The sequence below is a fragment of the Caloenas nicobarica genome, chromosome 2, assembly GCF_036013445.1.
Source record: "Caloenas nicobarica isolate bCalNic1 chromosome 2, bCalNic1.hap1, whole genome shotgun sequence".
Taxonomy (NCBI): domain Eukaryota; kingdom Metazoa; phylum Chordata; class Aves; order Columbiformes; family Columbidae; genus Caloenas; species Caloenas nicobarica.
Genome location: NC_088246.1, coordinates 10,005,332 through 10,021,932, shown reverse-complemented (window position 1 = coordinate 10,021,932; position 16,601 = coordinate 10,005,332). Strand labels below are relative to the sequence as shown.

The window sequence follows — 16,601 nt, the reverse complement described above, 5'->3', positions numbered from 1 at the left end:
AGTTGTTTCTAACCACAAAAGAGCCTGGTCCTTGATACTGTTTTAATAGTTGAGCCCTTTAATTTGGCTTTGAAAATTTTGATCAACTGGAAAATACATGTTTCAACTTCCCTGTTTCCATGTCACCTTGTGTTCTCCATGGCAAGTAGTACATATATAGATGGCATTGCAGTCTGGTATAGCCGAGTTTAATATACAAAGGATAGAAGCAGTATGTGTGTGTGATTCTTCCCCCCTGCTCCCTCTCTTACCCCCCCCACTTTATCTACTTGGTTTATAGTGATGTGGTTTCCAGTGTTAAGCTCCACACCTAATGAAGTTAATAGTTTTAAGGGAATGACATATGGAAACCGCCTTCTGAAGGGCTGTAGAGCCTGTTTTTTATTTTCAGCTGAACAGTATTTCTAGCACACAGAATGTTTTTGGATGGTTTTTATCAATGAGCAAATCTAGGCATCCAGCCTCTGAAACACTCAATTCATGATTGGGAACCAACAAACAAACAAACAAAAAGTGGGTCAACTTCTTGAACATGTCTTAAGCCAAGAAGGAGCTCTGAGAGGGAAATCGTAAGTATGGAGGGCTGTGCTAACTAATAAACTTAATCTGTAGTCATAAGATGTATTTGACATTTTCTCTTAATCTTGAATTTAATGTGTCATGCCAAGTGTATAAGGCTGGCTGGATTAGAGTGAACTTAATCTAACCACAGAGCGCAGGTGATACGAATGCCAAGGTCAAACTGAGAGCATAGCTAAAAATTTTAGTGTTGTTTAGTGTGCACAGTTTCTTATAGGTAACTTACCGTTGACACATCCAAAAGAGGGGAAGCACCTTGTTTGTGTTTTAGATGTCAGTGGGATAATGGAGTTATTAGAAATAGACTGAGTAGAACTGCTTGTCTCCACCTGTGTTTTCTTGCTGTTTATTCCTTCCATCTCTTCCACAAGTAAACAAAAGTAATTGCCAAGTGGGGCAGGAGGAGGAAGCTTTTTAGTTACCATGTGGCACTTTAACACACATTAAAATATTTTAGCAGGATGAGAACAGTCAGAGCTGGGTGCACAATTCTATGTTTAGTTGTTTTCTATTATAGAAATTAAAACCCAGAAGTGCAACACTGGTACTTTTCTCTGAGTAGTAATCACAGGCAAGCAAAACACTGTTTTGTTTTCAACTCCTAAACATGTTCTCAGACGCATTCTCAGGATGGTGTTACCCACAGTGACCTCTGCCTGCTCTCTGTGCTGTTTTTCCTATTTAGGACACGTTCTGTAAAGTAACGGCAAGAGGTGGAGATATTCTTCATTAAGTCTGTAGCTGCTTTTTTTTGTGTATCCTTTGTATAGAAACGCTGGTGGATGCAATAACAGTAGCTTTTTTGGTTTAATAGTGACACAGCTACTTTATTTAAAAGTTATTTCCTCCCTTCTCTTATTGCTTAGTTTTTTAGAGCTTCTTGATCTTTCTTTTCATACATAGCATAGCAAAATGCTGTTCACTTGTCTGTTTTGCTCCTCCAGTTTTACTCTCCCTGTTCTAAACACCAGTATGCAGTCAAGTGGGAGGACATGATCACTTGTTCGCTTTGATGCTTTTTCAGTGGAAATCTTGAGCCTGTGTTTCATGTTTGGAAGTGTGTTAAATCAAAGAACATTACTGATGTTTTTTGACTTCTTTCTGCAAAGGGATTCTATGCTGGTTCCTTACTGCTAAAAGTTGTTCTGTAAGATGTCCAGCTTTTTCATAATGGGAGGACATCCCTGATGCAATCCTACAGAGGCCTGTGCTTACACTATATTAAACACAGTCATAAATGACTCAGAACGGTTTAAAGTATGAGGTGACAAAGTTTCTGATGGTGCTAATTTATACAGGCTAATAAAAAGATCTGACTGGGCCCCAGCCTCCTGCTCAGAGGCAGGTCAGCTTTGGTGTCAGGTGATGTTACTTAAGGCTTGAAAACCTCCAGGGTTGGAGATTGCACAACCTCACTGGGCAACTGGTTCCACTGGAACTGTGGAGGGGATTTCTCCTTTCCTCCAGTCTCATCCTCCCTCTGTGCACACAGTCGGGAACCCAGCTCTGCCTTCTTCATCACGTCCTCATGGGTACTGGCTAGCTGCTGTCATGTCCTCCTGAAGCCTTGTTGTCCTCAGGCTGGGCAAGCTGAGGTCCTTCAGCCTGTCCAGCCTCCTGACCATCTTGGTGATGGTCCTTGCTGCAATTACCAATGTCTTCCCTATAGTGGAGGCTCAAAACTGGATGCAGCAACTACGTGTGACCTGATAGATGCTGGCTGGAAAGGGATAATTGCTCCCAGTGATTATCAGCTTTGCTTCTGGTAATATAGCCTAGGATGCTCTTGGGAGTGTTTGCTAGCAGGGCACACTGACTGACAGGAATTGAACAATTACTGGACAATGCTTTTTTCCTAGTGTAAACTACAGCTATATTTCCTGCACAACAGTTGGGAAGAATATCGTGCTGTATAAGTAGAAGCTGTTGATCTTTTTGTACATAAAAATGCAGCTTTTAATGCACACATGTACAGACATATATGCAAATTAAAATTGTGAATGGTGGTTGTAACTTGTGTATCAGGGAAAAAAGAAGAATCTTGTGCATGTTGAGCATTTTCTTTCTTAGCATTAAAGCGCAGCTCTAGCACTTGCAGCAGCAGATGATGCTTTACCAATCCAAGGCATGAATTTCAGTGCCAGTTTTTTAAAGATCATCCCCACAGACAAATTAGTGTCAACTGATCTTTAGTAACTGTCAGTGGGATAAGTATAATGTAATTCGAGTTAGTTCAGACCTTTATTGCTCATGTTTAATGCTAGACTCTTCAGTGCCAGCCCCTTAGACGTGTGTAGTTACAAACTGAAATGCACGCGGTTTATCTCCAACTCCTTTCTCTCAGGAGCTGAGAACTGCCTGGTACAGATCCAAAAGTATGACTCGGATCGCACTTGGATGACTTTGGATGACAGATCCAAAAGTATGACTCTAGGGGAGAGCTGGACACAAGATACCCAAGAATGTTGTGCAGTGCATCTCCAGATGTAGCCTCTCTTGGTGTGTCCGGTGTGTAATATAAGCAGGAGCATAAAGCCCTTCCTTTCCCACATGAAGATGAACTCCAGGGGAAGACAGGTTTCTTTTGCTTGTCCTGCTAGAGGTTGTATTTATTCCATGCAAAGAGATGTGAATGAATTATGTGCTTGTAGTCTGAAGACTTGTCAATGTGCCACCTGCTAAAAGGGAGCCCCTAGACGTAGAATAGAGTCTATATGGTTTGTTTTCAGTTACTGAGTCGTGTGGAGTGTAGTGGGGGGGAACTCACAAAAAACACATGAAAAATTGTTAATTACTTTACTTGACTGGCTATAATAATTTAAAATTTTCAGGCATAATTGCCTTTATATTTTGATGCAGCTGGTCAAACATGGACTGAGTTTATTTCCCCTGTCGTGTGAGAATGTACCGTAGCTGGGTTTAAAGTATCTTCCCAGGAGCAGTCTGACTATGGCAACAGATCTGCATCTACTTTGCCCATCCATCAAGTTGGAATGAATTTAAGGAAATAAATTTTAAGATTGGAAGTTATGTATGATGGAGGAGGGGGTGTGTGTGTGTTTCTTTTTAAGTGGACACTAGCAGAGGATGTCAGAAATCCTCAGTGTCCTCCCTGTCTCCTCAAATCAAACCTGGAAGAGCCTCATTTGACCTCCAGTGAAAAACTTCTGGCAGAGAACTTGGGCTTACAAAGAATATAGTTTGTCCTGGATTTGTTGCATTTGCAGCATCCTTAACTTTTGTCAGTTCTTGTTGTAGAGGTGGGTGCTGGCACAAAGCCCTGCTTTTTGGTTGAAAACCTGGCTTGCACTATGATTTGGATTTACCATTGTGTTCCAGTATTGACTCCAATACTGTCACATATAATAGTTTTCTGAAGAAAAGATGGAATTTAACAAATATAGGCTTTTCTTTCACTGAAGATGTCAATGTAGCTTTATGGATAGTGTACTCTTTTTGATTAGTGCTCTATTTCAGTATGATTGCCTATGCTTTTTACTAAGAGATTAGAAATGAAAGTTGCTGGATGTTTTAGGATATTAGGAACATATGTGAATTTTGCCTCTTCTAAGTTTTTTTTTTTTTTTTTAAAGTCATATTAGGAGTTGTTAAGAATTGTATTTTCTGAAGCCACATGACTATGGGTAGAGTGTTTCTTGTGCGTATGCCAAGGGCTATATCCAATAAATGCATTGAAAAGTATTTGTTAAATAAGGGTCAGTGGCCTTAGTAGAACAGCTGTGAAGTGAATAAAAAACTGGCTGTAGTGTTCATGAAAATAGGTGTTGTTTGGGGGGAAAAAAAAGCTACTATTCAGTTTCCTCAGGTATCAGCACTAAGAGAAGTCTTGTTCAACTTAAATGAAAATAATATAAAACCCAAATCTTTAGGAGATATGGTCAATGCAAAGGAGGGTTAGAACATGGTGCAGAAAGGACTCAATTACTCCAAAATAATAGATATGGTATGAAATCAAGGTGTGGTTTTCAAAAGAAAAAAAAAGACACTGAACTTGAACCCTAAAAACAAGTTCCTGTTGAAACTTGAGAGCTGCTCTGCTGGAAGCAATTGGACAGTTGATGGATTCAGTGATGGGAGGATAATGTTAAGTTACTAGCATGATTTTCAGGTGAATGTGTTGAAGTATTTTCAGTACAGAAAGGAAGGCTTAGTGCTGTTACATAGAGCCGGAAGATCTTGTTTGAGTCCTGCATACAACCCCTGTCATTCATAATTGAGAAACCTAGACTAAAGCTAGAACAGGTACAAACAAGGGCGGTATTTTTTTTTCAGTACAAAAACATCCTGAAACGAAGACTGGTATGAAGAGTAAGAACCCAGGATTGCAGTGTGACAGGACACTGGAGTCTGGTCTTCAGCTGTCATGGGCGATATATTCCTTTTCACCAACTTAACCGAGTTCCACTCTGGAAATAATTAGGATGCCGGCTTTTGCTTCTCCCTTTAGACAGCTATTCAGGACGCGTGGTTAGAAGTGCTTCAGGATTGTAGGTTTCACTAAGTAAAAATTGAGACTGAAGTAATATTTCTGAGTTTGCTTATTGGCTTGTTTTGGTCAGTATGAAGGTCTTTTATTAATTTATGAATTCTCTGTTGTTAGGATCCTAAAGCTTTCACTGATTAGAATTTACGTTTTTTTCCGACATCTTTAAAATCATGTGAATCTTCAGCAATAAACAACTTTATCAAATGTTTACAAAATTATTCTCAGCTCTGACAGAAGTAGACGCATAATTACACCAAGATATATAGTTACACCTTATTGCTGAGTCGCAAAGTAGCTGTCATTTCAAACTGGAAATACATTTGACAGTTGGTGTTACCGGGCAGCTTTCATCTGCTGCATGCCCTAAATACCTCAGTTATCTCAGTGGTACCTTATAAATACAGACCCACATTTTCATTGTAACGTTGCTATCACAGATAGAATAAAGGTCATCTATTTTATTTGAGGATACAAACAAGATCGCAGTAATTTTTATTCGTCTGAAATACATGAGCTTAACTACATCTTTAAGTTTATTTCACCCAGGGGCAGTGTTATTTGGGTCTGACAGATTTTTAAAGGACTTTACTGACCCTTTATAGGTGATACCTGATTTTTAAAAATGGATGCCTAAAATTAGATGTCTCTATCTGTAGCCTTGGTCTAGTTTTCAGAGGAACTGGAAATTTAGAGAAGGATTTCAGCACTGGCATTGCGTTTTCTGATCCTGGCAGGACAAGCTGTGTCAGAGCTCTGAAAACTCAAGGCTATTCTCAGTTTTTGTTCTTCCTGATTCAAGAATATACCTGCATATTTTTAAATTAAATCTTAATAAAATTCTTTATCAGTAGACTTATTTGTTTGAAGAATTAAATTCTTTGTCCAAACCTTTTCCTTTTTTTGAAGCATGCTCTGGAAAGTTGGAGTGGCGAACTCTAGTCAGATGAAACATTTGAATTTGGAGAGGTAGTTATGCAATCTGATTTTCAGCATCTGTATTTCGGTGTGACCACCATGTGCTGCCGGCGCACAGAATGAGCTCAGTTACCGCTTTCAGACCTGCGGCACCGTGATACTTCTGGGACATGTGTGTTGCAGACACCCAAATGCCACGCTCAGACACTCGGCTATTCTTTTTTTTTTAAATCTAAAATGTCTGGCTACACGAAAGAAATAGCTCTCCCAGTTTATTTTGTTGGCATTCCTGAAAAAGTCTCTCTTTCCTGATTGAGCGATACATTATTTTCCCCCTCCAATTCTGCTGATTTAGATGTAGTGTGCTTATTTAGATGTAAATTTTTAGGGGCTATTGTTGCTGCCTTAGCTGTCACTTTTTCCTTGCACTTAGGGCAGCTTTTCTGCTCCTGATTTTTTTTTTTAAGACAGTTCTTAAAGGCAACACAGCTTGAAATGATGGATTAAAGAAATAGATCAACTGTTGCGCAGTGAAGTAATTTTGCCATTTTCGATCACAAAGGAGCTTAAAGGTCAAACTGAAGTAGAATGGAGTTAGGGTGCTTAATATTATGAACTGCAGATCCAGGCAGGACAAAAACCCCAAACCAAAACAGCAACAAAAAACCAAACCATACCAAAAAAAACCCCAAACCAACCAAAAACCCACAAAAAACCCAAAACACCTTCTACAGGTAGTAAAGCAAACTCACTTTAATAGTAAAAACTGCTGCAACAGTTTTTGCTGATGTACTTGGTTTAGTGCTGTGTGTAAAGACTTGCCTGTGCATAATACCAGTAGCCACCTGGTAAGAGAATCTAAACAGTTTGGGCTACTTCAAGTAGGTTCTCAGCCTGTGGTGTGCAGGTAATTGTTTCTGGTAAGCTGCCAGAAAGTAGGATAAATACACTGTTGGTATTTAACAGCGTTCCCTGTGATGGCTCAGGTACTGGTGAGGGCTGCAGCATCACGGAGTGACAGGCTTTGTTCTTGTTCTATTCCTGATTGACTCATGGTTTTTATAGGTCTCAATAAAGAAGGTTAAGGAAGTAGTTTTGAGCCACTGATGTCTCATTCAGGAGCAAATAAAATGTGTGGTTTTGTTTCCCATAAAGGCTTGGAAGGTTAAAACTGTCTTGTTGTTCCATTCCTTTCCTCCCCTCCCAAGATCTCCAACATATTTGTAGGTGTTTTGGTCTTACCTTATAGTATTGAAACTTGATGCAAGTTACGCTGGGCTCAAGGTACTTCTGACCTAAATAAGCTCCCTGCCTTATGAGGAGGAGAATCGTGTCCTGAGTGTCTGACTTGAAAACAAATCTTTGAGCCCCATCGTATAAAATACGATTACCCTTAAGTTACCTGTGGAGAGGACACAAAGTGTGGTAACTTTACAACTCAAGTGGATTCAAACTTCCCAAAACAGCCCACCCCACCCATCTCCTCCCAAATAAAAAACCCTACACTGTAAATAAGGCTTTTTTTCTTAATTTTAGAGTAAAACTTGCTGACCATATAGTTGGTCCAATATCTCTTACTCTAATTAAACTGTTCTAATTGGTTTAACTTTCTGTTGATAAGATGTAAAACATAAGCGACATTTACATAGAATACACTTCTGTTGATCTGAATTCAATTTTAAATCGTCGATATTGGATTATATGTTTATTCTTATTATAATCTGGGCATTTCTTCGCAACCTAATGAAGGCAATTTTTTCTTTTTTTTTCCCAGATCTGTTTTCTCCTCTTTGCTGTTCTCTACATAGTTTCCTACTTCATAATCACAAGATACAAAAGGAAAGCAGGTAAGCATAGACTCTTTAATATATTGAAAAATTATTTTGTTTTTTCAGGTGAATAGGTGATTCTTTTTCTCTCCGCCTCCACAAGGAACATGGAAGAACTAGATCTGTGCCCAAAAGTGTTGGTCTGCGCTGGTCTATGGCAGCTTGGACCGATCTGATTGTATATGCTGCTGTCTTGTCCTTTATCTGCTCCCTTTCTCCCTGAACCACAAGTTCCCATCACCTCGTGCCCACGCTGGCACTTCTCAGACCCTTCAACGTGCCTTCTAATATCCCTAGCGAAGGGAGGGAGCGCACTGAAACATCTCAGAAAAGGATCAGTGAGTGCTGTAGCTGGGACGCCGCGATTCAGTGGGCGGCCACAATTGTTTTGTTGTGGCTCTGCGGCAGCCTAAATCTTAACTGTGTTGAGAGGGAAGAAAGGGGAGATTTTCAAGTAGATGGTTCTGTCTCCCTTGCCCTTAGGTCCTGTTGTTTTCCCTTCATGTCAGCTTTTCCAGAGTAAGTGTTCTAGCGCCAAAATCGAGTTTAGAGCTTTAGCTGTAAAATGAAAAGTTTGCCAGTAATACAGAAGGCAAATAGCAGATTTCTTCTAAAAATCCTGCTTGGCTCTGGTACAGTTATTACAGTGCTTTTAACCTGTTTATGACCTCACCACTGAAGTCTTATTCATGGAGATAAGCCTGTATTTTTCCCTTGGTCTGTCTGAAACTAGTCTGTAGGAACCCCTGTAATTTTCTATATTTCTTCTAAAAACAAGCAGAATAAGAATCTGTACAAAATGGCAGGATCTTTGACTCTTGACAACTGATCTGTGACCTCGGTGATAGTCATGCTGGAGAAGCATTCTTATGCGTGGTGATCTTGGCACTTTGAACTTTAACAGAAACTTTTTATTGATCTGTAGTGACCTGTGTAGAACTGCTTTCGTAATTGGATTCATGTTTAAAGAAGTAAACTCTTCAAGAAATTTAATACCTTTTTTAAAAAAAGTGCACCTCTTTAAACGTAGGAAATAGTTAAACGAGTGAGTAAGCCGGGTACTATCTTCTGATCCTGATATGTATTTTGGGTACTACAAAACTGGAGATAGGGAAGAACAGGCAGGGGAAACTGGTTTGACAAATGCTATTGAATGTAAAGACACTTTTACTTTTTAGCAGTTGATCTCATCAGCTACTGAGAGGAACGGCTCTGCAGCTGTCCTGATTTATGGAAGCTTTGTGAGCATTTAGTTCAGCAAACTTTGTAGCCTGCTAGGATCTTCCTGATGAGACATGTTTGAAGAGTTAACACATCTGGAACTCTTTCAGGACAAATTGTTTATTTCTACAACAAGCTCTCTAGCCAAAATGATTCATAAGAGACCTTGACTTAGTCTCTCAAAACACCATAAAATTCTCATCAAAAAGCAGAAACAATAACCCGATGTACTTTCACAGAACAATTTCAAAATAGCATGATAGTGGCTGCATGTTTATTGCAAGCGTGTGCATGACTCTTAAGAACTTGAAACACCTGGCTTTATTTATTCTTAGGTTTTAAAATAAATTTGAGTTACCTCTCCTGGAAAACCTGAGAGACTGAAAAGAAGAAAGCTGACTCTAAAGTGATTTCAAGTGTAGAAATGCATGCATTTGTGTATGAATGTGTGTAGAGAAGGATGTACAGAATAAATGAAGGGTATATTAGTGGTTGACCTCTGAGTTAAGTATTGATAATGCTTCAAAAAGTTGGGATGTTAATTGATGAAAAAGTGAACAAAAATTGTCTGAAATGTGAAATACTGGAAGGGAAGCTGTGGTATCTTAAATCCAAACCAAACAAGAACAACAACAACTCTCCCCTCTCCCCCAAATTCCCCAGAGTCGGTAGGAGGAATAAGTAAGGGGAAGCAACTGAGTGGTCATCACTACTGTTCTGGGAATGCTTTCTTATTTTTAAAAATACATTATTACTGAAAATGAAACATTTATTTACAGACCCTAAGACTTTCCCCAAAGCTTGCCCGCTCTCCATGGTTTCAGAGGTGCCCACAGGGACCGTTCCCAGCAGCAGCTGTGGTGGTAGCAGTCTGAAAGCTGGTTTGCCATAGAGTTCTGTGGGAGATGTTTCCAAGAAGTTTTGATCTGGATACTTAAAGAAAGTGAAAGAACTTCATAGTTACATTGATTGGAAAGAGTTTAAGACTAGCAAAAAAAAAAAAGTATTCATTTTTAGTAGGAATGTTCTTAAAATATTAATGCTGATAAATTATTTTAGTAATTCTAAATTTTAATTGTAAATTAAAATTATTCCTATGTGTAGGCATTTTAGCCTGAGGAAGGATGACTAACTTTTGAATATAACCTGCTGTAATTTAATTTTCAGATGAGCAAGAGGACGAAGATGCTATCGTTAACAGAATATCGTATGTATAGCTCTTTTTTAGCAGAACTTTTTTTCCTGGATATATTGTTATGGTAGGAATCTTGTAAACTTCCAAATAAATAAGAGACTATTTAAAACGTGACAGCAAATAGGTTGCTAGAAGGTAGAGGAACAAGATTTGGGTGGTACCTTGTATTATGAAAGGCATGACAAGAGGCAAGGCACTTTGGTCTAGGGCTTTCTTCACGCCTGGTTTGCCTGGTAGGCATGAAGTTGCCCAGAATATTGCACAAGGACCTGGTGCAAGAGGTGGAACTTGGTGTAAGACTTGTGCCTAAGTTTAGATCTCTAAAATTTAAGTGTTTAGTGGGAGGTAGGTGTTTAAATTCCCTCTGCAGTCGATGGAAGTCCTCTCAAGGGAGGTGATGGATCCTGGAAGGCAAGTTAGCTCACCCTGAAGTAGACATCTGTATTTGATCATCTAAAAAAACTTAAAAAAGAATAACAAATGGAAGACAAGCACTTGCCAGACCTGCTGGTCTACCAGCAACTCTCTTCTTCCTGTTCTTTTATAAAGATAAATATTTATCTTTCCTATTTAAATATGTCTGCAGATTTGCGGAATATCTGTGGGCTGTTGCTGCCCTCTCTGTTACACGATTTGCTAAACTATACGGGCTTCCTACTTATTGCAATGTTCTTATTGAGTATTTTATTGATTTGTCTTGTACCCTGGGAAAGTGCTGAGTACATCGCAAACTGTTCACTTTTAGTTGTGCATTTGTGGCGAGCTTCCAGGGTGTACAAAAATCAAGTAAATCTTAAGCACACTTCTCCCAGTAGTGTCTGAGACCAATATTTTTTATGAATTTGAAATGCATACTTGCCACAAGGTTTATTTCAGATCTGAAGGAAAAGATATACTTTTAAATGCCATGAAACTCTTCCCTCACAAGCAGAGGAGCATCTCTCCTCTGCTCTTTAAGAATACAATGAAGGCTCTTCTAGATGGAATTATTTCCATAGCAGTGGTGGTCTCAGCCTGGTTCTCAGTCTTTCAATATTCAAAGTGTAAAATTTGCCATATTAACTGTTATCCCCCTGCATCTAATTTCTAGTTTAGCTTTAAAATACAACAAATATCAATTGTATATACTGTGTTCTTCATGCGAAAACAGTGTAAGACAAGATTAGCACTTCCATCAGACTAATAGCCTTTCTTTTTAAGTGTTGTTATACATATGAAATGCTTCTTGTTCCCTCAGCCTAAGCTTTCTTCTTCCTTAAGTGTGCATGTTATTTTCCAAAAAGCAATAACTGTCAAACATATGCAGATGGATGTTGCTTTACATTGCATAATTATCAGGACCGAAGAGGAAGGTGGGGGGAGAAAACAAACCCAAACTGCTGTAGCACCTTGAAAGGCTGTGGTGTGTTTGGTTTCACAATTCTACCTTAGAATACTTAAACATCCTTAAATAAAAGAGAGAAAACACCTCAGAAAACAACAAAAACATACAAGAATATTTTAAAATAAAATAAGTCACCCATACTTTCTTCTCTAAGTTAAGTATTGTGTGAATGAAAAATGGATTTGTAGACTGTTAAAATAAGATCTCTGTAAGCAACTTACTGACATTTCTATTGTAGGAATGATCTCATGAAATTTATCTTTTTTGTCGTGTAATTTTGAGAATGATTTCTTATTTTATTCTAGCATTGGATTAGTTCTGTTATAATGTTTTTGTTAGTCTTATATTTTTGAAGAAAACAGTTCTTCTTAATGCCACAAGATGGCATTTGATGTAAGTCATATTTGAGATCTAGAAAGAATAAGCTTAAATATTTTACATAATTCTGATGATTTCTTTGTATTGGCTTTACAGTTGTCAGAAAATGCCAAGATATGAGATGATACCTGAAAAACTAAAGCAATGTTGTTTTTCAGTTTGGTGTTAAAATATTTGCTTATGTGTAATTGTACTCACTTTTTAGAGATTAAAAAGCTGCTCTGCTTTTAAAAATTGTAGAAAGAATATAGAAATGGATTTTTTTCATTCTGTGTCTATGTGGGAAGTGAAAACTAAAATAGATTTATGAAAAGATATTCTGTGAACTCAAATAATATAACCTGTGTATGACAGTGGAATTGAATGCATGCAAGTCCCAAGAGAATAATTGTGGTAGTTGGTAAAAACTAATTATTTTTACTGGATTCTGTAAACTACTTGGTATTTGAAATTTGCTTTTTGGAAGTGAAATATTGTGGAAATCAGTTTGTTCTGCCCTTTTGCGATGTAAGAATGTGTTACCTTCAGACAGTGATTAATAGGTAGGCTAATTACTTTTTTCCTCCTGTTGAGAGCATGTTGGTGGTAACAGTGGTACATTTCTTTAACTTTCAGGCTGTTCTTGAGCACCTTCACTCTAGCAGTTTCAGCTGGTGCCGTCCTGCTTCTACCATTCTCAATAATCAGCAATGAGATCCTGCTTTCTTTTCCACAAAACTACTATATTCAGTGGTTAAATGGCTCACTAATTCATGGTTAGTACTCAGCATAATGTAATTAAACTGGATGTCTTCATTGTACTTGCACAGATATGTTCTTATTTTCAAACTAATAACTATGTTTTCACTTAAGTGCTAATTGAATTGTTCATGTGTTACTAGCTAGTTGGTTTTGCTGCTGTGTCACATATCACAAAAGTCTGTCTTAACTCTTCTTAGTTTTTTAAAGAATTGTGCAGACTTGATGGAATTAAACCAAATTCACTTCTTTGATTATTAATGTAGAAAAAGAATTACTAGAAGCTAACTTGAAAACACAGTTAAATTTCTTTCTCATGTGTTAATGCAAGATTCATAAGCCTCTCTCTGTATGATGATACATTTAAATCTTTTCTCTACAAAAATGTTTTAAGAAACTTGCTAGCTATGAGCAGTTAGGATTAAATAGTTTAATTGAACTGTTAGTGATTTATTTGTAAACAAGGAAAATTGTAGAATATAAGTGTATCAAGTGTGGTAAGGAAGCACAAGAAAAATAAACTATTTCAAGGAAATCAAGATACAAAAAAAAAATTACATGTACTTGCCGTGATGTCTTGATGTCTGGCAGAATGTGTTTTGCAGGCTTTCCGATATTGGTTAATGTGCTTATGTCTGACGTGTAATGGATATTTGAAAATAATTCGAACACTTCTATGTGTCTGAGGGAAATAACTGGTGGAAACAGGACATTATTTAGTAGATTTGGCTGGAGAAAGGAGATAATAGCTTCACGATGTGAAACAGTGTATTTAATCTGGTACAAGTAATTTACAAGTTAACTGTGCTGTCTTCTTTCTGTTCTTGTGAAAAGGTGATAATTGGGCTTTGGGGGAAATTTCTCTGAAAAGTACACTTTTTGCTAAATGTCTAATACTCACAGATAGCGAATTAATGAATTTCCAGATCCCTAACTTGCAAGGGTGGTATTAAGATTAAAAATGTTTACAACAAATTAAATGGGGATAGGTGAAGACAGGATATAATGCATATTATCTGTCATGTTTCTGAAACTAATTGAGTATTTTTTGTGTTATCTGGGCAGTAAAATTTTAAAGCTGTGGATAAGTAGGATCTCACTGTAGGTGTGGTGGCCAATGGTGACCCTGACACTGGTAGTTTAAGACCTGAGAAAAGTGAGGAAGGGAGAGAGTAGAATAATGACATTGGATTTTGAGAGAGTAGACTTGGTCTTCCTCAGGAAATGTGCATGTGGGACCTTACTGGAGAATGCCCTGGAGGCAAAGGAAGCCAGGAGAGGCACTTACTTTTGAGGAAAACCTTCGAGAATCAAAACATGCACCTCGGCGTCCAAGAAAATGAGCAGGTGTCATAGGAGGTCGATCTGGCTTAATGATAAACTGAGCTCAAAACCCAAAAGGAAGTGTATGGAAGGTAGAAGTAGGGATGAACTGCCCAGGAGGGGTGTAGAAATACCACCTGGGTTAATATCCCGGTGTGAAATCAGGAAAGCCAGGGCACAGCTGGATTTGCAAGTGGTGAGGGGTTTGTATAGAGCCAACTTCTCCAGGCTGTGCAGTGAGAGGCAAGAAGCAATGTTTGCAGGACACAAAGCAAGAATTCTTCACACTGGGGGTGGTTGAACACTGGAACAGGTTGTCCAGAGAGACTGGCAGATCTAAATCCTTGGAAGTTTTCCAAAATTCGGCTGGCGAAAGCCCTGAGCAACCTAATTGTTCTTCAGCAGCTTTAAGCAGCGGATCAGATGTTGTGGTTTAACCCCAGCCAGCAGTTGCGCACTCGCTCATGGTGGGATGGGGGAGAGAATCAGAGTAAAAGTGAGAAAACTCTTGGGCTGAGTTAAAGACAGTTGAGTAAGTAAAGCAAAAGCTGCTCATGCAAGGAAAGAAAGCAAAACAAGGGATTTGTTCGCTACTTTCCATCAGCAGGCAGGTGTTCTGCCATCGTCAAGAAAGCCGGGATCCATCACAGGTAGTGGTGACTTGAGAAGACAAATCGTTCTTCCTTCCCCCAAAATACATACTGAGCATGATGTATGGAATATCCCGTTGGCCAGGTGGGGTCAGGGGTCCTGGCTGTGCCCCCTGCCAGCTTTTTGTGCACTTGCAACCTTCTTGCTGAAAAGTCCTTCATTTGCCAAAAACCAAACCAGTGTATTATCAATGTTCTGCTCATACTAAACCCAAAGCACATCACTGTACCAGCTACTAGGAAGAAAATAAACTCTATCCCAGCTGAAACCAGGACGTCAGAGTACATGACTTTCGTTTAGCTGAGTTATTCTATGATCTGTTTTGTCGCACATCATGAGGGATCGCTAATTTAGTATGTCTCTTACGTGGAAGAAAAAAATACCACAGCTGATTCTCACTTTTCATGCAGATATAGCTGCTCAGACAGATTTCTGTTCTTTACTCCCAAACATGGCGGGGGGGGGAAGGAAGGAAAATAATCCTTCCTTATCTGAATTGGCTTTAGAAAACCTACAATAAAAATGTTTCAGCGAGTGGAAATTATGCAATACCCAATTCAGAAATTTTCACACTGTCAGACTTGACTTTCACACTACAATACTTGAGAAAACTTGGGTTAATTAGGAAGCTCCTGGAAAATGTGACTGTCACATAGGAAGGCCTTTGAATTTTCCAGTGATCATCTTTTTTTTTGTTTTGTTTTAATGTGATAATCTTTAGAAAGCACCACTTTGTGAGCACTGTATAATTTATATTTAGTAAGTCCAACAGTAATGGCCAGCAGGGAAGTAAATTCAGGATCTTGGTGTGTCTGTGTATTGCAAAACTTATGCCAGGGATAGACGTGACTGAACTTAACTAAGATTCATTACAGGTTTTTGGAAAATTCAGAAACATCAGCAGATTTTAGATCTGACCAGAGGTTTCTGTTACTGTAACTTGGCAAAAGTCAGTGTTCTTTATTTTGAAACATTACCTTGGGGAAGGACTCCCTCTTGCGGTACTCGCGAGGTTTGCACAGTGGCATCGCGCTGCTCTGCGAAAACCTATTTCATGCAGTGGCAATATCTTTTGGAAGTAAGTTATGAAATATCTGTGCAAGATTGGAGAGCTGATAGTTCTGTCACAAGCACCCAAGTTCAGAAAATGTTCTTATCTCTGTATTACTCTGTCTAGCATAGCCTTCATGTGTGGTTTGCATACTGCTTTGAGGATGTTACGAAACAGGAAAATTTTTACTGCTTTTGAACACTTTGATTTTGCTAGATTTATCAATTACAGAAAGTCAAAAACTCGAATGTAACATTAAGGGGTTTTATTCTGTAGACTGTTCCATTAGTTGTGGCATATAGAAAAAGAGAAAATATATGCCTTTAATTTTTTAAACTAGCCAGAAAGCCCATACCTGGATCCAGTATAAACACTCTTGTCTAATGCGTGTTGAACTAAACCCAGAAGTAGTTCTGACAGCTGGATGTTCACTTGTGCTGTTGCTGGATACAACCACCAGGTGGGGGTAAAACGTAATGAAACTGCTGTGAAAGGAAAGAAGAAAAATTGACGGGTGTCTTATCTGTTTGGCAAAGGCTGTGAGATTTTTAATTTTTGTTTTCTTAACTTGTTTTATGAGGGATAGTCTTAAGTCACTAAAAATGCAAAAGAAAAAAATTGTAATAGACTTCTTGAAGCTTTTATATATGTTTATCTGCAAGTCTCTCATGCAAGTTTATGATGCAGTCAGTGTAGTAGGAAATAATTATTTTTTCTGGGTCTATTTTGATTTGCTTTCTGAACTGTCAGATTAGGATAAAAAATACGGTAGAGGAAGAAGAGGGCTCTCTTGCTTACTTTGAGGAAACTGTATATGTCAGCAGCAGTAC

The 16,601-nt window shown here is 38.4% G+C and overlaps 1 protein-coding gene across 1 annotated transcript in view; it reads left to right on the top strand.

Annotated features, from left to right (window-relative positions):
- The window catches only part of LMBR1 (limb development membrane protein 1), a 72,751-nt gene that overhangs the window by 6,928 nt on the left and 49,222 nt on the right, over positions 1 to 16,601 (top strand). The window contains exons 2-4 of the mRNA XM_065629115.1: positions 7,776 to 7,848; positions 10,219 to 10,258; positions 12,624 to 12,763. Of these exons, the coding sequence (XP_065485187.1) occupies positions 7,776 to 7,848; positions 10,219 to 10,258; positions 12,624 to 12,763 (253 nt within the window). The remainder of the gene's footprint in view (positions 1 to 7,775; positions 7,849 to 10,218; positions 10,259 to 12,623; positions 12,764 to 16,601) is intronic.